Source organism: Aptenodytes patagonicus, chromosome 1 (assembly GCF_965638725.1).
Source record: "Aptenodytes patagonicus chromosome 1, bAptPat1.pri.cur, whole genome shotgun sequence".
Taxonomy (NCBI): Eukaryota; Metazoa; Chordata; class Aves; order Sphenisciformes; family Spheniscidae; genus Aptenodytes; species Aptenodytes patagonicus.
In genome coordinates this window covers 124,212,519-124,234,052 of record NC_134949.1, presented here as the reverse complement: position 1 = coordinate 124,234,052, position 21,534 = coordinate 124,212,519, and the positions used below count along the sequence as shown (strand labels likewise).

The 21,534-nt window shown below is 40.7% G+C and overlaps 1 protein-coding gene across 3 annotated transcripts in view; it reads left to right on the top strand.

The window, feature by feature from the left end:
• The first annotated feature begins 4,913 nt into the window (after positions 1-4,913).
• Positions 4,914-21,534, top strand: part of HLCS (holocarboxylase synthetase) — a 129,962-nt gene continuing 113,341 nt past the window's right edge. For 2 of the 3 annotated variants that reach the window (XR_012996625.1, XM_076353832.1), the window contains exons 1-4: positions 4,914-5,144; positions 8,808-8,960; positions 14,966-15,128; positions 17,946-18,895. Coding sequence is in view for 2 of the 3 variants with exons in the window: in XM_076353832.1 (XP_076209947.1) it covers positions 4,914-5,144; positions 8,808-8,960; positions 14,966-15,128; positions 17,946-18,895 (1,497 nt within the window). In the remaining variant the exon portion in view is untranslated. Of the gene's footprint in view, positions 5,145-8,807; positions 8,961-14,072; positions 14,143-14,965; positions 15,129-17,945; positions 18,896-21,534 lie in introns of those variants that run through there. The other variant, XM_076353845.1, reaches the window with a different exon arrangement.

The following is a 21,534-nucleotide window of genomic DNA, read 5'->3' as shown; positions in this document are numbered from 1 at the left end:
CAGATCCCTCCAAGGTAAGCCTTGTGGCTCTTTTTCAAGTTATGATCCAGCTGGAGGTAGCACGTGTCCAGTCAGCAAGAAGGGGCTGGACTCACAGATAAAGACCACTGGATAGATTCACTTGAGAGACATCATTTTCCCCTGAAATCGTTCTGTATTAGAGGGCATTGTATATATACCTTTGCACGTGTGGGGTTTTTGTGCATTCTACTGCTTTTGCTTAAATTTAAATGTCTTTCTTCCAACAGGGAGGCGCTTAGGTCAGATTTGAAAGTCAGACTGATTGTCCTACGTTGATGCAAGTTGTATGGTTGTGTTAGCTACCTGGGGCTCCTAAGACTGCCAAAAGTAATAGCGTAACACAGGTTCTGATGTTTTTGAAGTAGTCTTCAGTAGCAGTTTCCAGGAGTCGAGTTGTTGAGGTCCAATTCTTACATTAATTTTTGCTGTTCTTTAAAACATCCCTTCTTGCTGTGACAAATAGACATGGTTTAAACTCAAAGGCCAAAGACATTAAATGCTGTTCTGGGAAGCACTGACAATATGCAGTAGAGGACTCGCAGCCTAAATCTACTCCCTCCCATGTTTAAATGCTGTGTAATATTTGTAAATTTCTAACTAAGTAAATAATACTATATCTCAAAGAAGAAAATATATGCACAGTATCAAGAAAATACATGCACAGTCTAATAACTTTAAACATTTATGTATCAATATCAATGCAATTATTAGAATGAAGAATACAGTGAATAATATTCAAATAACAAACTATATATTAAATAGCAGCATGGGTCCTGAGAAAAAATGGCAAACTTCTTAAGTAACCTAGATTGTAATTAAATATCTTGCTGAATTACAGTCTTAAATACACATATATAATTTCATCAGCTTAGGGTTTTTTAGACCTAATTTAACTTGATAGTTGAAAGGGAAGTGTGCATTTACACAACTGATGTCTATGGTCCTGATCTTGCAATCAGATCCATATGTGAGGATAATTGATTTATAACTCTGGATAGAATCTGCCAACATGGATATTAGTGCAGGACCAAAACCTAAACTACTAAAGTATAGCTCTCCAGAAGATGACAACGAACCATCAAATAAATCTGTTGATAAAGCCCTGCGAGACCAAATTTGTTACAAAACTATTTAAAATACAATTTTGTTAATGAAGCTATAATGTAATCTAATATAATTACATGTAACATTGTAGAAAAAATGTAACTTAATATTACGTTATTGTACTAATTAATCGAAGCACACAACTTTAACTGGTATTTTTCATGGAAATCATTAGCTAAAATCAGGTTGCAGATCTGTGGAAAATGGTTTATTTCAGTAAAATATAAGCAGCTGTAATAGTGTATGATCTCCGGTTTCTAAAAAAAAACAGGCAGCAGTTAAGCCAGTCATAGCTGTCTAATTTTAAGAACTATATTACTTTTTGCAATAGACTTAATTTTAATACAAGGTGCTGTATCTGGTGAAGAACACTTCACACAATCGGAAAACACTGTTTCTGTTACAGATGCTCATCCATTTTTCCCAGAAGCCAGAAGTATTTTTCAGACTTCTGATACTACCTGAGAATAACTTTGACAGACTTGATTCTTAGAGAGAGGTGAGCCATAAGATAATTATTTTGTGTTAATTGGAAGAGGTTTTTTATCTTTGTGGGAAACCTGTTTTATTCAGTTTTCTCATGAAAGCACTTGTGCATTTGCAAGAACAAAGAGTGTTCAATATAAATTGGTATAGTCAAGGAAACAGGGTAGCTCCACAGCATTTATAGTTTTGAATAATATCTGGTATTAAGCAACATGACATAGGCATTTGTAGCCACTAATAGCATGCAAAGCTCCTCAAAGAGAAATTGTTGGAAAAGCTTTTAGGGAACAGAGGGAGGAGGAAACTGAGCCATTCACAAAGCACAGCAAGGCCAGTCTCATAATATTCCTTTAAAGTCAAAAAGAGACATTCACCTATGCTGAGGTTACATGGTAGAGTTGACTCCCTGTTCTGAGTGGCCTCCTTTGGAAGCCTTCCCACGCGGACTGTTTGAAGAGCTATGGGAGATTTACCCCCCCTAGGCTGAAGCTGGCCTTTCTCTCCCATTGGGGGGTGGGGATTCTCCAAGCCTGCGGGCAGAAATTCAAAATTTAGCCTATTCACTTTCTTCAGTTTTTCAAATTCTCTTTAAACAATTTCATGTCTCTGTGTGTGTGTGTGCGCGCGCGTGTTCAGCATCTTGCAACATCTTTCTGTAATCTTTTCTCCATGACAAAACCCCAAGTGTTCTGGGAAGTCTGAGGGCTAATATTACTAACTGTTTCTTTCCAAGGCTTCCTTCCACCCTCCTATAAGGAGGAACTGATTGACATAGTTATTTTAGAATACCTATTTTAGTAAATTTCCTGGTGCATACAAGGCCTTGGCTTCACAATAACAAAAAAATGAATGTTTCCCAATCTAAAATTCTTAACCTTTTAATCAGAGCTTGTCATGATTAAGTCTAAGCCACACTACAATAGAAACTAGAAAACCTACAGCAACTTTATGGCTTCAAATTATTGTAATTGAGAATATGCAAACATATGTAGAAACTTGTCTTAAAATGGTGACTGCTTTTGCCTGTGTATTGTTCTGCTTTAGATTCCCTTGCATCATGAAGTTTTGATTCAGTTTTCTCACTTACTCATAAACATTTCCAGGGTAAGGGAACCTTAAAAACAAAAAGGATCATAATATAGTTGACTGCATTCGATGCCACTACAGGATTAAGCAAAGCATGTTCCTCATTGTGCAAAGGTTATATAAACAGTCGTGTTTTGTGGTGTGCTCTGAAGGTCAGCAATGCATGTGCTGTTGAACTATTACAGAGAAAGTGAATTCCAAAGTTGAGAGCTTTCTTTTGAGGTTGTATACTTTGCTTGTTTTCTTTCTTTTGATGTGGCTGGGTAAGTATTTTGACTTCCTGCATAAGATAAAGTCACACAAAGGAACAGTGTATAATGCCAAGTTAGGACCACTGGAGACTTTGTTCCTCTCTCTGTAGAATATGTACAGGATATAGCAGCAGCACAAAGCTGGTATTTCTTAAGCTTGAGAGGGAGAAGGAGAACTATTTAAATTATTTGACCCTCCAACTGAAACTGTCACCTGTTTCTGCCATGCATTGTGGAAATCAAAATGATGTCAGCGATTCCTACCATTTTGGATAAGCTTCTGCTGTGGGTGCAGATTTAAAGAAGTAAAAATATCTGTCATAGTACTGGTGGTGTTATTTTCATGTTGATGCCCGCTCCAAAATGTGCAGGGCCAATTTGTTCCTTGTTTATCTACAATGCCAGTGTGGTGTTGCTGAAGATCCATTTTGGAAGTTGTTCTTTTAGAATACCTATTTTAGTAAATTTCCAAGCGCATACAAGGCCTTGAGTCCAGAATAATAAAAAAGAATGTTGCTTCACGCCCTGTTCAGGAAATGATAGTCATGTATCAGTCAGCTACAACTGTTTAATGTTGGCTTCAGCTTCTTTCTTCTAGCCTTCTTGCATTTTTCCTCCTGCCTTTTTTTTCCTTCTCTTTTCACTCACCCACTAAATATCTGCTAGGATAGGACTGATATATGTGTTCTTTTCACAGAGCTCAATGTTGTGACTACCCTCCATATAAAATATTAAATGTAGAAATTATTTAATAACTTCCATGCATAGACGTACCAGAGGAGTAAAGGATACCTTGTTACCTCAGTTGCATCTTCTGTGGTGGCAAGTTGTGTTTGCAGCACACATAGCACATGCAAATCCTACAGTTTTATTCCCCAGCAGGCTGTTCTTCACTCTGGCTTCAGCGACCAGCCCCGCTGAGCCCTGACTTCATCTTTCTTGGTCGATGAATCCAACGAATCGGCTGAAATCAAATGCATCCAGTTTATGCCCGCTTTGCCCTCTGGTGGCTACCCGGGAACAGGTGTGGGACCTGGAGGCTGGTGTCTTCACCTGGTTTTGCGATGGAGGGGATACTGCTCCTCTAGGATACCATGGACCCCAAAATAAGTTCAGGTGGCAGTGTGGAGCCATTTCTGAAGAAGATGAGATCCTTCCTTGTTGCTGCATGGAAACAAGCAATTAATACTTTGGCTCTCACTGTTTTGCCTACCAGGCATATACTTTTCTGTGACGCATAGCGGCAAGGTCAAATGCAGCTGACGGGATAGCGAACCGATCTTTATAGTGGAAACGTGAGTTCTGTTCCCTGCATTGCATCCACATCGTAGATGGCACCACGCATGACACAGAGCTGAAGGGCAGGTCCCACAACCCCTCACGACGACACTGAACCGTTGCATTCATCCAAAACCGTTGTCCATCAGGACAGCATTGGCTTTGGAGAGCAGAAGCTGCAGGATTCCTTGAGAAGCCGGGTCGTGGCACTCGGGGCGAGAGGACATAGGCCGCTCCTCCCCACCGCCCCTCACGTGGGAGCCCGGGGACCACTGACACAGCGCGAAGAGACAACCCCCAGGCTTTTTTATGACTTTCATTTTCTTTACACATTGCTTCAAAGCATAATTTTGTATTTTCTGCAGCACCAGGCGCTACCTCGCGCCAGGAGCCACCGCCGGCTTCGCTGCGTGAGCCGCACGTTGAGTCCCTGGGCGGGCGGGCGGGGCGCGGGGCCCCTCAACCGACCCCGCCGGAGTTTAGAAGGGGCGGGGCGCCCAGCGCGCGAGGCCGCCAGCCAATCAGAGCGGCCGGCCGGCTCGCCCAACCGGCTCGCCCCTTTCTCTTTGGCGCAGGCGGGGCGGGGCGGGGCGGGGCGGGGCAGTGCAGGGGCTCCTCCCGCGGCTGCTCCTGGCCGTTGGGAGGCCGGGCCGGCGGCGGGGCGGGGCGTGGCGGGGGGCGCGCGCCATGCTGATCACGCTCTGCTACCTCTACCTATGGGCGCGCTGGGGGCCTTGCTCGGCCGCGCTCATCCGCCGCACTGTGCGCCGCCTCCACGGTTCCCGCTGCTCCTTCACCTTCTACTGCTGCGCCGGCCCCCCGGCGTCCCCGGCTCGGCAGCCGCGCAGGCAGGTGCCGCCCGAGGAGCGAGTCTGCCTCAGGATAGGGAACAAAGTCTTTTTCACGGACGAGACGCAGGTACCGCCCCGAGCCGTGGGGCTGAGGCCTGGGAGGCGCTTCGCCCGGCGGTGCCCCGGACCGCTCGGGTGGGGAAGCAGCCGGGCCGGGAGCGGCCTCCCGCGTTACCGTGGCAACGGCGAGCCGCCTTCCCCGCCGGGCGCAGGCGGAGCTGCGCGGCCGCCCCTTCCCCCACGGCGCCCGGGCGCGCCTCCCGCGGCGGGAGGGGAGGGGAGGGGAGGGGAGGGGAGCGGGGGCGGCCTGGCGCCTTTCTCGGCAGCGGCTGGCGTGGGCTGAGGTGGCGGAGCCCGGAAGGAAAGGGGAGCAGCGGCTGCGGGGCTTGAGGCTGCGCTTTCTCTTTCGGCGTGTGACAGCGAGCTTGTCAGTGGCGGGCTGGGACTTGGGATTGAAAAAATAACTCGGGTAGCTTCCCAGGCCTGTCACAGCCCCACTTGTCAAGGGTAAAGCTTAGGTAAGACCCAGGTAATTGCCTTGGTAGAAAATCTTAGTACAGTTGCAGTTACCCCTCTTCACTGCTATAGATTGCTGGCTCAGGGAGCGGGCTGAGGAGTGTTTTCTACTACGTGTGTAAAGTGCAGCTTTGTAAGTACGGCTATGGCAATAGGAGCACTTAGGAGAACTTGTTAGTATTTCCGTATTAGTAACATACTTTTAGCACATACAAGGCTTTAGTCTAAAAATGTTTGCCATATTTGTGCATTCAAGATTTGTGTCAGAGATTTAAAACGTAGCTGAATCTGTAATGGAGTCTGAATTGAGCTTTTGGTTATGGAGAACTGCGTGCTTCTCCCGATACAAAACGTTGTTTCAAGTGAGGAAAGTGACACGAAAAACAAGACCTGTGAAAATCACTTTTTCGCAAATGGACAGTGAGAGAGGAGGGTGGGGTGAGGCTGTGGTAGCCCACGACAGTAGAAAAACACTGTACCTGAACAAGTTTCACTTGCCATCTGATGAAGTAAACCTGAGAGGAAGCTTGCTTCTGACTTTTAGGTTTAGAAGTGGAATTCCTCTGGCACCCCCCCTCCCCCAATCATCTGAATTATTTAAATGAATGTGGGATTTGTCTAAATGTGTCACTGAATACCAGAATTCATGTGGATAAGAATCTTCTTGATAACTGTTTTGCTGATGTTTATGTGTGTGTTTGTGGAAATTATCTGCTGTTAGACATTTTACTTAAATGGGTGTTACTGAAATGTATTTATGAACGATGTCGTTGGCTAAGTGCTACTCTTTAAGAAGCAGAGAAGCTTTTCATAAACTCTGTGTGTAAAGAGGATGTTTTCAGTGCAGTGAAAATAAGATCGCAAATGCTAATGGAGTTTGTTCAAAAATAGTCTCTGCTATCTAATGTGCAGATTATTTCATACTTAAAAGCGATGATGACAATCTCAGAATCTCTCACAGGAAAGTTAAACACATAATTCACATTTTAATAAAGCTCTTAAAAACAAAACCAAATAATTGTCCATGTGTTTAGAGGAGTTCAGCCTCAATTGGCCTGAATTATTGTTTTGTAAATCATATTTCAACTAATTTATGCTGTTCTTTGCTCCACTTCTGCTCATTTCTGAAATAGCTTCTCCTTGGTCCTTGCACAGTAAGCACATTTTTTTCTGTCTGCAATGTTATTCATGCAGACTGACTCTATAAGCTTGTCAGGTTATTTATGTTTAAAGGGTTTCCCAACTCCCAATAGGGAACTGTAGCTTGGCTTGAAGTTTGGTGTAAAGTCAATGCTATTACTCAAAATGTATTTGTCTCTTAAAAATATGTATTGAAAGTTACCAGTTGCATTTGACTCTGAGAATCCCTGTGGAAGATGCCTGCCACGCTGCACGTCGGTAGTGTGGCATATAAGGGCTCTGATCTGGCTGCATTAAAGATAGAGGCAGCATCACTGTGGAGCTCTCTACATTGTCTGAGAACACTGTGAAGAGAAAAAGGTTAATTAGCATGCTTTTTTGGCTTCTAGGAAGCTAGCTGAGCTACTTTGCTTTCCAAGTAGGTATAACTGCCTCTGGCTTGGGATCAGTAGCTTCCTTAAGATAAGATACCAGCAAGTCATAAATTGTAACCTGTAAAGTTTTTTTGTTTGATCTTTAATCAAATTGGATGCTTAAGATGCTGTAAAGCTTTGAGTTCAGTTCACTTTCCTGTGGAAGGTAGCAATGTTTACTCTTGCAGCTTCTGTGCTCAGTAAAGCTGGTTCGTTTGGCAATCTATCCCCATAGACTTAATATTGTGCAGTTTCATTTTAGATGTGGAGTGATGTACACATTTAGTGTGCTATAGGGAAATTCTCTTATGTTTCCACATAAAATTACTGAAGGTGTGCAAAGCATGTGTTTCTAGTATAGTAGTAGCAAAATATCTATTTCTAATGTTTGCCACTTTTAAAATATGGCAGAAAAATTAAGTTCAATGCAATATCTACGTAAAAGTTGATGTAATATGATGTGGGATCAGATTATGTATTGAGAAGCTTTGAGGTTCTTAAAACTGTTCTTTGGTCTACTGATTCCAGCTATTGAGCTTTATTTGCTCATTTGTGAGGACAAGAGAGGGAACCATTTTTATAATTTAATGAAGGAAATGTTGGTACAATGGTCTGCTAAGTGGATAGACTACCTTATGGACAAATTTATTTCGAATGAGTTATTTCTTTAACTCTAAACTTAGAGTTACATACTGAATGAGTAATTTTGGTGTAAATGCATGAGGACTTTTATTTTTATATATATATATAAGTACCCTCTCCTTTTATTTCAAATATTTTTTATATATATATGTAAGTACCCTCTCCTTTTATTTCAAATTTTTTTAAGAGTTTTCAAATCACTTTTTAAAGAATTTGTCCTGATGTTGTGTATGTCCACAAAATATGACTGTCTTCATATAACTGGCTTTACAAAGGAAGTCCTGAAACTTTGTAAATTAGGTCTAAAAATTAGACCTGTGTAGAATATAGTTCTTGGGTCACTTGTGGCTCACAGGTTGCACCCATCTTTTGGCAGATGGGTGTAGAGACAGCGTATGTGACTTAGCAGTGGGACTGTATGTTTCCTGGAGGATTGTTACCCAACCAGAATGAACGCTGCCTGGACTAGTATCCAGCTAGAGGGGCTGTAGTGACTGACCAGGCAGACTGTGTGTTGTGACTGCTTTCTCAGTCCCTGCCAAGTAGCAGACAGTGCCCTTCAGCCACCAGAACTGAGACAGCAGGACCGTGGGTTTGTGTAGTCAGGGGAGAAGAGGGAAGGAAGGAAGAGGCAGGGTGAACTGCAGTGTGAATGGGAGAGGAGGACTGGGTTGAATGAGGGATGTTGCCAGTGGCAAATGGCCCACAACCGTCACAGTGCCAATAGCATAGTGGTCTTGTGGCCTGCTCACTTGTGCGTTCTTCCTGTAAAGCTGAAAGCTGGAGTCTGAATTGGCTTAAAAGCTTGGTTGTCACTTTTAGTTTTACTTGTGCTGTGTTCCTGCTTAATGGTTCAGACCTTTACCCCTTGTTTTCTTCGTGGGGAGTGTGAAATGGTAGAGACCCTTCATGTAAGGCTGAAGGATCAGATTTTAATTTAGGCTGGGCATAATTTAAAAATGAATTATTAAATCAGATGCTTGCTATACAGACTTATTTTTCTTTCCTGTCTCTTTCAGTTCCTTGATGACTTAAACAGATGGAGTCTACTTCTCATTTCTCCTTTTATTTATCCTGATAAGTTACTTAAAGCAGAACATATAGCTTTTGTGACAGAAAGCATTTCAGCTCAGACAGATAATTTGCAGAAAGTACCTGGCTCTTCAAAAGAGGTAAGTAGTTCTCTTTGTTTCTTGCATAGAAAGTAGTACAGATGGGTCATTTGGTAGGTATAAACCTAAAACACTTGAAGGAAAAAAAAATCAATGGCAGATTTTGTATGTTTATAATGTTATTGGGAATAAAAAGGTAACCTCTTCATTAAAATGAATCACTGTTAATACTCTAGTTCTATTTTATGCTTCAAATAGACCCATAGATGTTTTACTGAGATTTTTTTTTTAGTACAACACTTCTCTGGCTGTGGATGGGAACTGCAGAATTCCATCGTGACACTGAATAAGGCATGTGTGGTTAGATACGCTGAACAGGAGAAAAATGCTTGAAAGCTGTCATACTAAGGCAGATCAGAAGTCCATTTAGCTTAGTATCCTGTCTCTGACACTAGCTGAAACAAATGCCTCAGTAAGAATATACAGAGCAAGCATACGTTAAGCTTTCTGAAAAGCTCTTCAAGCCTCCAACCAAGTGGTTGTGAAAAGTTGTAATTGAAATAGAAGTCTCTCTTGGAATCTTTCATTGTGATTTATAAGTACAAGTTAAAGTATTATACATTTGGATAATTTTGTCAGTCTGCAGAAGTAAGGCCAAAATCAAGCTTTTAATCTCTTTGCTTTTCTATAAAATGCAGTAGGGGAATGGCAGTACTTCTTGGCTGGAATTTTATAAATTGTGTTTGCCTTTTAATGCATAATACTTACAAAACGTTATTGAGGCATCCAAAGATACAAATTTAACTAGCACTGAAATCCTTATGGCAAGCATACTTACTAAATGTTCATGTCCTAGATACTTAGAAATCTAAAAAGTGTCTTCTCCACTACTATATTGAAAGTGTGAAGATGTGGATTTAAAAGATGATGTTCTAAAACTTGAATTACTGAATATATAGCATCTCTATACAGATTATGCATAAAAATAGTATCCGGACCCTATCAAAACTTACTATGAACTTGAGATAATGTCTGTCTGTCTCCTAAAATTTGTTGGTTTTATAACTCTTTCCTCACATGAGAAATGCTTGCTGCCTAGGTGTCTCAGCTTGGATGCAGGTCTGAAGGGGGAGAAAGGTTTTAACCCAAAGCGAAAGATAAACTTACCTTGCAGGGAGGAAAAATCTTCTAAGCTGTATAGGTTGTCATAGTTCCTTCCTAAGGCAGTCAGTTGTTATGTGTGCTGTATGCTCTCTGTAGTGAAGAGGACAGAATGGACCTCATTACCTACTGGAAAGACGAGAAATGGAAAGACATGCATGCTAGGATATCACTGGGTAGGCATTAATAAAACCTCTGGCCTGGTCGCTGGGGTACCATAAAATCGACAGAGCCCTCCCATTAAACAGGCTATGCCACAAGCTAGGATCACCACCTGAGGGCAGTTGATAAGGTGCCTTCCTGAATGGCCCCCGCTTAGCACCCTAAAGGGCCATCTGTCATCCTTGCTTTTTGGCATCAGGTTTCAAGCTTCTTTTTGGAGTTAAAGGAAACCTGTCACATACACAGGTGCTTGTGGCCTGTCCGTTTCCCTGGATGAGGAACGTGTATTTTCCAGGCCATTTGTTCTGGGAGATGATCCAGGAGTCCTCTGCTGGAGTGAACATTGAGAGCAGAGTGGTTGGTGAATAGTCTTAGGTAATTTGAGTGCAGGGACAGAAGGACAGATTGGGAATGGGCACAATTCGAGATTTGTGCCTGCAGTCAAATTTTTAGTAACTTTACCCTCCATGGAGGCCTGTCAAGTCTACAACAGAGCGTGCTTTTGGAGCGTGTTAGTCTTTGCCCTCTAGAGGAATGATGTCCAGGTGAAGTGCTGCATCAGGCAAAATCATTATCTCCATGACGCTTAGAGTGTGAGGCCTGGAGGCACTGAAATCTTGCTGAGGACTGAGACCTTTTCTGCTGAAGTCTTCTGACTCTGCTTCTACTGGCCTCATGTTTCCTTGGAGCACATAGGAAGTAGATCCATTAGCTGGTTTGTAAATGTTTTTATTGCCTTTGATGTAAGACTGTGGAATCCATCCAGGTGGGCCCTACTTCTAGGAGATAAACTAGATAGGATACCTGCTGTGCTCTCTATGTTGTCTCAGAGTGCACCTGGGGAGTGCTGGGCCAACTCAGACAGAAGGCTAAGGGAGATTATTTTTTTTTTACTTTACTTTTTTTGTAGCAGAGAGGTCCACAAAAACATCTGAGTTGAAGCTCTAGTTTGTTGTTCTTTGGGGTTTATTGTTCAGCGGAGTTTTTTAATCTTGTTGGTTTTGTTTGCATTTTCTTTAGAATGGAAAATGTTTGCATTCTTATGTATACATTAATAATTAATTTGATTTGTCAAGCTCAAAAGCGATAGTCTGGGTGAAAGACCGAAACTAAAGAGGAAAAGGACTGCTGTTTTATTTTGTTTATTGTTCTTCTGTGTATATGTGACTTCTAGTGAATTTTAATTCTGCTACCTCTGGCAGCCAGCTGTCGACATAGACAGGGTCTGTAAGAACAGATTGCTCCTGTGACCTGTGATAATTTCTAGACAGAAAAGCCATTCTTTGTAGGGCTATCAGTGATCTGTGACTGGTTTCTGTTGAAACTGAGGTGGACCCAGAAAGCAGCAGTATAAATAATTTCTCATCTCTTAGTAAGAGCTGGCCTTTCATTTTGTATTCTGACAGAATTTTGATGAAGATTTCTAGTCGTAGCAGGAAAGCTTGGCCTGTTTGAAAATATTCTCTGAGGATTTTTGTTATGAAGCAAATAGATCGTTGCATGAGCAGGATTACAGGTCATATGTCTTGGCAGTAGCCTTACTTTGTGAGGTTCTTTTGTGTATTCACTCTATTTGCACTAGACAGCAATAACTACTTTTTACTTGTTAGCATGTCTGATGTTTTACTTGGTGCCATGAAAAAAAGCTCAAGAGCATCAATATAGCCTCCTCGCAGTTTCCAGGTGACATGGGTGTTACCTGCTTGTGCCTGTTCTCTGGGTAAGAAAGGGATATCTAAATACGCTGCGAGTCTCTTACCCTCCACCACAGATAGAAGCCCGGAGTCATACGCTGAGGAAAATAGAGAAGGAAGCTGGTATCCTATACCACAAATGTATCTGCCATGTTTGTCACTGGTGGTTGTGAATTGCCAGCGGTTAGCAGCAGGGCGTTAAGAGTTTTCTGCCTTATGACTACAACTGGAGACTTCCATTCCAGCTGTGGATGTTGTACCAATAGACTAAACACAGCTGGGAATACCTTCCATCTGGAAAGTGATGGTGCTGTCCAGGTCATCACTCAAGGCAGTTGGTTGGGGCAATTCTGGCTGACTTGGTCACAGACTTCCCCAAGTGACAGTGGGGTGAAGTCTGACTGATGCTCCAGCTACAGTGATTCAAATCTATCAGGGTCTGGTATAGCTATCTTCCAGAAGGCGATTTTGTTCTGCTTCAGAACTGGTCAATACTAGTGTGCCCAGAAATATATCCTGTAACTTCGGAGCTGGTGTTTCTTTGTGGTGCGGTCATGGAGATGACCTTTAAGAAGGTCCTGGAGGTAGAAACTCGCTGTCGTTGCTTTTACTAGTGAGTGGTGGTTATGTCCAGGAGTTCAGGACCCGAGTGATACATCTGTCATGAATTTGAGGGCTGGCTCTTACCAGCTGTGTGTTCTGGTGTGGCTGGTTTGAAGCTGTTACTTGCTCTTGTGTTACAGAGTCGGAGTTTAACCCATAAGTTAAAGCATGCAGCTGACCTTGTGGTAAACACCAACACACTGCCCACACGCTGCTATCTTTTTCTCTTTTTGAAACTGAGTTTGTTCACTAAGGGTTAGTATAGGTGATGTATCAGAAGATACCCAGCTAGTTTTCTTGTTAGGTATCCAAAGGCCACCAATATGAGTATAGACTGGATGGTCTCATTTGGGTTGCGCTAATCAGAGACTGTCTTTGAGAATGACTTAGAAAGGAGATGTGACCATTAAGGTTGTATGAAATCTGAGTTTCTTCTTTCTTCTTGTTCCCTTGGGAAATACTGTAAAGTCAAAAGGTGGAAATAGATTCTTTTGGATATTATGTAAACCACTTAACTGCAGTAGGCAAAAAAGTAAATTTAGCTGATAGATATTTTACTTGTTCATAATTAGACTAAGAGCTCACCCTCATTTTGTGCATTCAAAAGAAGTGTTTTTTCTTACTGTGTTTAATCGGTGTGTTACATCTTGTGTGTAGTGATAAAAGGGTGAACTTCATGAAAGTGGTTTGGTGATGACAGTGTCAAAGTGCTGGAGTTGCTATGTGGTTGTCTCCCAGTATCTGGAACACATGACATGGTGAAGTCTAATATTTTTTTTTAGGTCATGAAAACAGGTGGTGCTTCATTGTCTCTAAAAATGCCTTCACAGGAGAACAATTGGTTTGTGTATCCTATAAAGGATAAAGGCTGTGGTATCAGTCACACAATTTTCACTGAAATTGGGTGCCTTATTTGGTTTTTGCTTTCAGAATTGACTCTTAGAATCATAGAATCATAAAGGTTGGAAAAGACCTGTAAGATCACCGAGTCCAACCGTCAACCCAACACCACCATGCCCACTAAACCATGTCCCTAAGCGCCGCATCTACACATCTTTTAAATACTTCCAGGGATGGGGACTCAACCACTTCCCTGGGCAGCCTGTTCCAATGTTTAACCACTCTTTCAGTAAAGAAATTTTTCCTCACGTCCAATCTAAACCTCCCCTGGCGCAACTTGAGGCCATTTCCTCTCGTCCTATTGCTAGTTACTTGGGAGAAGAGACCGACACCCACCTTGCTACAACCTCCTTTCGGGTAGTTCTAGAGCGCGATAAGTCGTGATAAGAGCGCGACTCTTAAATCACTGTGTTCGTCAGTTGTCTGAATATTATTTTCTTAGGTACTGTTGTTTTATAAACATAAGGTTTAAAAGGGGTAATTTTCAGTTATGAGTCAGCAGACAGATTTGTAGTCTTTATTAATGTGCCTGCCTTTCAGAAGGAAAGCAAAACTCTTTTCACTTTTCTTCCATTTGTGGCTTTTATAGTTAAACTTGAAACTTGTTCTCCAAGAAGGTGCAGCTGTGTAGTTTGGGTTTAACAAACGTTCTTGAAGAAAACAAACCCAAGTGTGTCACTTTCATAATGCTTCTTTTCTGGAGAACGGAATTTTTGATGTAGGTAAGCAGCTTGACTCTTCCGTATTTAGTTAATGCTTCTGATAGTCAGTGTGTACTTTTATTAAACCTTAGTAGTTTACTTTTGCTCTTTTTATCAGCATTCATTTTAGAATTTGTGCTGAAAGCCATGTCTTGGAAATTAATACAAATAGAATTTTACTTATAGAATGTGATAATGCTCTCCTGCCATTTTGTGCGTTACTTGAAGCTTTTATAGCCTTGATCTTTGGGAAAGATGCATTTGTACTCCCAGCTTGCTTTCAACATTTAATGTGGATGTTGCTTTGTTTAATTCTCTCAGGCCTGAATCTTGTAGCAGGTATTGCTTGCTACATGACCCTTCCTCAGTAGGTTCTTTTGGTTGTATTCAGTCTCATACATTGACCTTTGTAGTCATGAAGGGTGCAGTTTTGTGTGATAGGAACTGTCAACTGAAAGCCTTCTCTAGTTGAGATGTGTTGTCTCATGATACTATTAAATGTAGTAGTTGTTTTAAACACATCAGGCATCACAGAAACAAGTCTTAAAACTGATTCTGCCAATTTAGTATTCTGTAATCCTAGTAGCTTGCTTTTTTTTTTTTTTAAAGTACTTTCTTTAAAATTACTTCCAGTCCTTGGGTTTGCTGGTTGTGCTGTTTTGGTCTGATAATGTTCCTCTGTTGGCTCTGCCTACTGTTGTGCTGCTTTTTAATAGCAGAATCGTTCGGGAAGGAAGGGCAGTTTTTATTTGCAGTTCATCTTGCACACTCATAATACTGTTGGTATTTTGATATTTTTCTGTAACCTTTTCAAACTGAAAAACATGCATATGCTTTATTCTAGATTGTGAAGTGGTCAGACTATTGTTCACCATTGGCCTATAAACCTGGTGAGCCTTATAAGTTAATTGCTGAAGCAAGTGTAGATAATTTCAGTAACCTTGGAATAGCATTCATGGAAGACAGGCTTCAAATGGATAACGGAATGGTGCCACACAAGATCGTTTGTAAGTATCTTGATGAATTGTTTTTAATGGCAGAACATGTTTGTTTCATGGTTATTTTAGGACTGTGCTTATAGTCTTTATACCTACATAAAAAACTATGCATTTATTTTGGCACAATGTTTTCTTCCTGTTGTCATTCTAGGCAGTTGATCACTGTAGCATGACCATATTTTATAATGAATACTGTCCAATATAAAGATCCTTGAAAAGTTAGACCACTTTTTGAGTGAGTTTCTCTCTTTACAGAACATCTTACAAATGCAGCAGCAGAAATAACAGAAAAATGGATCAAAAGATTTTTGGAATAAACAGCCCTCTTTTTCTTTAATGCCTCATAAGCTACTTCCAATAATTCACCTTAGTATGATGAGATCTCCAAGTATCCAAGATGTTGTTTAACCTTTTGCAAATGCATGAATGTATAAATGTCACAAAGGTGAAGTTAGAAAATGCTGTTTCTGTAAGTCTTGTCTGTTAAATTTTTAGATCTATTTGAAACAAAAATACAGAAGGTTTTAGGCAAATGTCTTCTTTTTTCAGATTTGAAATAAAAGTGTATTCAAAGCTAAACATGGGCTGAGAACAATTGCTGTAACTTGAGCATCTTAATCCTTTAGATCACTGAGAAAAGCTCACAAATGCTTTCTAAACAGGGAGAGGGACAACCAGGGGAAGGAGGATGGTGTCATTGCTAACTGAATTTTGAATTTTTGGTGGGTGATTTATTTCTTTAGGGGGTGAATTTAATGATATCAAAACTGTGAGCCATTATGTCCTCACTAGTTTAATAGTTTCAGCTAAGGCAGGGAGGGAGTTCATGGCTAATTCCACAGAGAGAAGGAAGTAGTCGTGGTTGCACTTCTAACACCATTCTTAAATAGAATTGTTGTCTGGGCTGTGGGAAGTGCAAGCTTCACCTCCCTTTGCTGCATGAGATTGAACTTCTTTTTTTCCAGCACCGTTCTAAAAGTGCCATAATATGCAGTCTGTAGGGTATTGTAGAGTAGTGAGCTCTTGGGGGGTAGAACCATGCTTTTTTTTTTTTGGTTGGTTTGTTTTTTGTTTTTTTTTGGTCAGCAGCAGTCTCATTTCTTCCTGCCTAGTTGTGTCTTCTCAGCTGTGTTGATAAACCTGTGGGTCACGTAGATTAATAAAATTATTTGGGCTACAAAAAAATCCTCTTCTCTGCCCCCTACCCTGCTTAAAAAAAAAAAAAGGGGCTTGGGTTTTTTGTTTTGGTCTGGGTTTTTTTTTGTTTGGTTGTGGAGTTTTTTTGTTTGCTTGGTTGGGTTTTTTATGTAGATCATAGTGCTTTGGCAAAAGTCGGGGAATAACAAAATCGAGAACAGCTAGCTAGGGTGCAAGAGGGTAGGAATATGCTCACAAATGTGTCTGATGTGAAACTCTGTCTCTTGGTGCTGTTCTGCAAAAGTATTCATGCAAGGAGGGGATGGAAGCTGAGAGAGTGCCCCAGTCATTTACTTTTCAGAATGTTTTCTGGCTCATTTTGCTTCAGGTACTGTGTGCATGCTAGAACTGCTCCAGGATAACAGGCTGATGGAGGCTGTTGATGGAATAGCATATAGGCTGGTAGCTCTGAAATTCTCCTGGGATGTGAAAAAACCTCGCTTCAAATTTCTGCTCCAAACTAGGCAAAGGGGATACAGTTTCAAGGGAATGCAAATGTTGTTAAGTGAAGAAAGTGATTGAACTTGGATCTGGTGTATTGTGTGCCAGTTGCCTATTTTGTTAATCAAGTTTCTCACTGAATTTCTTTGAGAAATCAGAAACAAAAACATAGTAAGTTTATTTGGCCTTATGGGAGTGGAGAGGGATTCAGTAAAATTTTGCAGACTTTGATTTGAAATATTTTCGTGGCTCAGCAGCTGAAAAAAAAATTACCTTATGAAGAGAATTTTTTCTTTCCTCTTATATAGTTTGCTCTGCAAGTTTCACGCTGACAAGCCCTTCTTTTCTCACTTGTATTTGCTAGAAATTTTTTACCTTTGCATTTCCATCCTTTTCGGGGAGAGAAAGGGGAAGGTTTAACAATTCTTCCTATTTGCTAGTTTTCCCTCGGATTCATAGCTCCCAAGTCTTGCTATGGGTGGGTACGTCTCCCTTTCTGCAGACTGAAAGCAGTTCAGACTTTTTTTACCCCCTTTAACTTGTGCCAAACTTTTATCTGCAACCTTCAGCAATGCAAGAGACATGGTTCAATGTTTCCATCTTACCCAATATCATCACTTTATTAGCTTATTTCAAAATAGTTTATTTCAAAATAGCAGTAGGCAATTTTCCACCATGCCCTCCTTAAGGGCCCAGTATTTTTCCAAAGGTACTTCCCTTGCTTCATTTTGCCCTTTGCTGGGGACAGAGGGACAGGCAAAAGAACAAGCTGACAAGGTGATGCATTTATGAGAACTTCCTCACTTTCCCACCCATAGACTAGTGTTCCATTAAGAACACATCTGCTTTGGGTACAGTAGCTGTCATGTTTTACTTTTGTGCAAATGTTTTTGCACTCACAGTAAATGTTAGTTTGTTTAAATGTGCCCCGTAAATATCGAGTGTTGTGCTCTGTCAGACTTTCCTGAAACAAAGAGTCATTAGAGTAAATGACTTGTGTTATGAGTGCAAATTTATTACGTTCTTGGGGGGGGGGTTAGGATTGGTGTGTCAAACAAGGGAAATTCTTGCTATTATAGGTGATTTGTACTGAAATTAAATCTAAATCCCGCTGTGGTAGTGATATTCATCATACCTCTTTTAATATCATTTTTATAACCCCCTTTTCTTATTCTTTAACTCTTCCAGCTGTCCATTTGCAGGAATCTACTCTGAAGGAGTTTTTGCAGGTGGCATCATCTGTAAAAGAGCAAAGTGTAAGCAGTACACAAATAGATGAAGTAACTCCTGCTGCTACTTCTGGGACTACTTTTAAATCAGGATTAGGAGTAGCTGAGTCTGCAGGACAAGGTGAAGAGGAGAAATCCAAGCTAGAGAAAGAAAGTGAGCATGAAGATGAATCCAGCAGTCTATCTGACAAAGAGACAGGTGCTGGAGAACATCATCACTTGCATCTTTCCAGCTGTCGTGAATGCCTGCAACTTGAAAACAGTACTATTGAATCGGTCAGATTTGCCTCTGCAGAAGACATTCCAGAACTTTCAGATGATTGCAATAGCAAACTGGAAGAGAAGAATGATGACTGTCTAGCAAGAGGAATAAAGAGAGTAAACCTTGCTGGAAAGCCCCCTAATGTATTGATTTATCTTGGCTCTGAAACTGCAAAAGTGGAATTTGAGCAGGTAAAATCAATCCTTCAGGACTGCATTGATGCAGGCAGCTACGCCATCTACCAGCTGCATGAGGAGCAAGTTCTGAAAGCTCCATGGATTGATAATGCATTGCTGTTGATCATTGCCACAGAGGAGCCTATTTCTGAGGAGAACCACAAACAATTTATGAAGTTTTTATCTAGGGGCGGAAAGATTCTAGGGTTTGCTTCATCTTTTACATTTGATGGCATACAAATAAAGAGAAAAAACAAACTGAAGAAGACTGTTCATGAATTAGTGGTCTCTAAAATGGACAGTACTGAAATTAAGTTAAATCTTTTGGTCAGTGGCTGTATTTTTGAGGAAGTGATGAAGGAAGATACCAGCAAAGTGAAGACATTAAGTCAATTAAATAATGCTGATAAAGATACAGTTATTGTTCATCTGACTTATGGAGACAGTGGAGGAGAAGCCATTCTTACTCAGGTACTGTGTATGCAGAAGCATTAATTTGCTCGTTGCTACATGACGTTGTGGTATGCTAAAAAAGTTCACTTGTTCCTGTTGCATGCTCTTGGGGATGCTTGTCAAGGGGAGGTATAGATGGATGTCTCAGTGAATGTACAAGGTCTCTGAATGCAGAATGGTTTTCACTTGATCCTCGGGAAGCTTAAAGAATGGTAGGGAATGTCACTGCTATTCCACTTCCTTGTTTTCACCATGTAGCCATGCACGTGTAGCTCATGCAAGATCACAGCGGGTGGTAGAGGAGAGAGCAGATTTGCATAGTAAGCAAGCATCTTCAAGAGCAGAGCTATCCTTTTCTGCCTGCTAGAAGTTGTGCAGTGATACAACTGTGCGTTTTGCAGATTTTGGGAGGTGGGAACAGGAAAATCTGAGTCGTTGGTGGACTCGGGGTGAAAGCTTATACTGGCAAGATAAAAAAAGACATCCTTACAAAAATATGAACTATAGTGAACCAGAGAGTCAGGAGGGGATGTAAAATAAACCTTGCAAGAAACTTGAAAGACGTCTCCTCTTAAGGTTTAAGGTTAAGGTAGCCAGCACTTCTGGATCTGACTAGTGAATGAAAGAGTCCCAGCCTCTCTTACTTGTTGCATGCCATGTCTAGAAAAACTGCTGTACAATTCTTGCTTGAGGAAGTAACTGCACAATAATGGTTAGTCTCTGACTGCACTGAAATACCATTGTTGATTTAGGTCTGTTGGTTCTTTTTTTGCTACTATTACTACCATTTTCTCAGTTATATTCTGTTTGTTTCTTAGTGTTGTGAATGAAGCAAACCAGGGCTAATATCTAGATGGATGTTAGGTTCATGATGTTGGCCTTGCTGTTCCATCATTTAAAAAACCCCTTTATTCAACTGGAATGCATTTTTTCTATTTACTATCAAAATTAAAATTCTAAAACTTGTTTATTGTTTTCTAAACCTTGACATGTTTTCAGTCAGTAATATATACTATATTTTTTTCAGGGGGGGCAGGCGGGGTAGAGAATCTACTCTGCTGGAAACTTGCTTTTTTGTTTCCTGAGTCTTCCTTCAGGCTTTAAACTTTTAAATGTTTAATGTTCTGCACCTAACAAATAGCTCAGCGTACCTGGGGGACAGAAGTGGGGGTGTCTAGAATGAGCCAAAATCTTACTCGCTCTACTTAAGAATAATAATATCCCAGCAAATAGTGTTACAGTGTTACAGTATTGTGATCTCTGTAAAAAAAAAACAAAAAAAACCCCCACCCAACAACCAAACAAAATCCACACCCCCTCAAAAAGTTAAACAACAGATAAGTTCAAACGTTCATAATCTTTTTTGTTATTGTTACTCTCTGTCTTCCTGGATAATGAATGGGTGAGGAAGCTTCCATGGCTGTGTTAAAGGTAAATGTTGGTCACTGATTATTTAAATATTCACAGATACCTGGCTAAAGTTCTGAGTAATAGAAAGGCTGATAAGAGGTACCGTTAAGCTTAGAAAATAAGTCTGTGCCCTGGAAGTACGCGTCTACCTGGGTGTATAACCTGTGCTATTATATCTGGAAAGATTTCAGCCATTTCACAGTAAAACTTTTAAAGTGAGCCTGAAGGCAACTTGCATGTTTTGAGTTAGCCTCAGTAGGAGCAGAGGTAAACATTTTCTTTTTAGCATGGCTGTTCACAATTACATCGCTTCCCTTACTCTGTCTTTGCTTTCAAACAGCACATTGAGAAAAGCAGAGCAAGGTTTATTTACCAGTATTTAAGTAGATGAGGAATATAATGGAGACATAGCTGAACAAACTTTATGAAAGATTCTAGGACCTATTTTTACAAATATTGTAGTTACAGGAGAACTTTTGCAGGAGCCCAGAGCACTCAAATTTAACTGCTCACGTATCAGGTAGCATATACTCTTCTAGCAATTATGTAATTCAGAAGTAGTCATCAGGTTTCTTAGAAGCGTTTTTGTCTCTTATCAGTTTATCAGAGTAAATCTGCTAGCTTTTTGGAAACTGTTATACATAGTAGCATGTTTATAGCTCTGTGTAGGAAGTTATGCCACCCATGTGCTGTATGCTTGTACTAGAAAATTGATTAGATACTGTTGCTATCCTTTTCTGCAAGTTCCATGGTAAAACCTGCTTTGCTGTACCGTTTAAATTGACCCTTCTGCTGTAGTAAAACTCAATACTGCAGAGGTTTTCCCCAGAATAAGGGCATTACAGTATAGCTTCAAAAATCAGATTAAAAGGATTATTGTGTCATTTTATAATTTTAAATTACTTCCAGTCTGGATTTGAAAAGCCTTATTGTTTTCTCTTCAGGGGACTGACAGTGACATCAGCCATTAAATATTCTGTCAGAGACTTGTTGTTTCCCTTTTTTCTGTATTCTTCTGTTCCCCCTCTCCCATTTCAGCATATTTCCCTGAATTTCAATAAAGTAGATCATATATGAGAGATGAAGAACACCATTAAAATGTGCAAAATTGGAGAAATAAAAGATAATAGCTTGTGTTTTTCATTAAATGAATATACATATAGTAGGGTACAAAGGCTTCTAAATATCGTGGAACACTTATTTAAAAAACAAACAAAAAACCCACAAAAACCACCGAACACCCCACA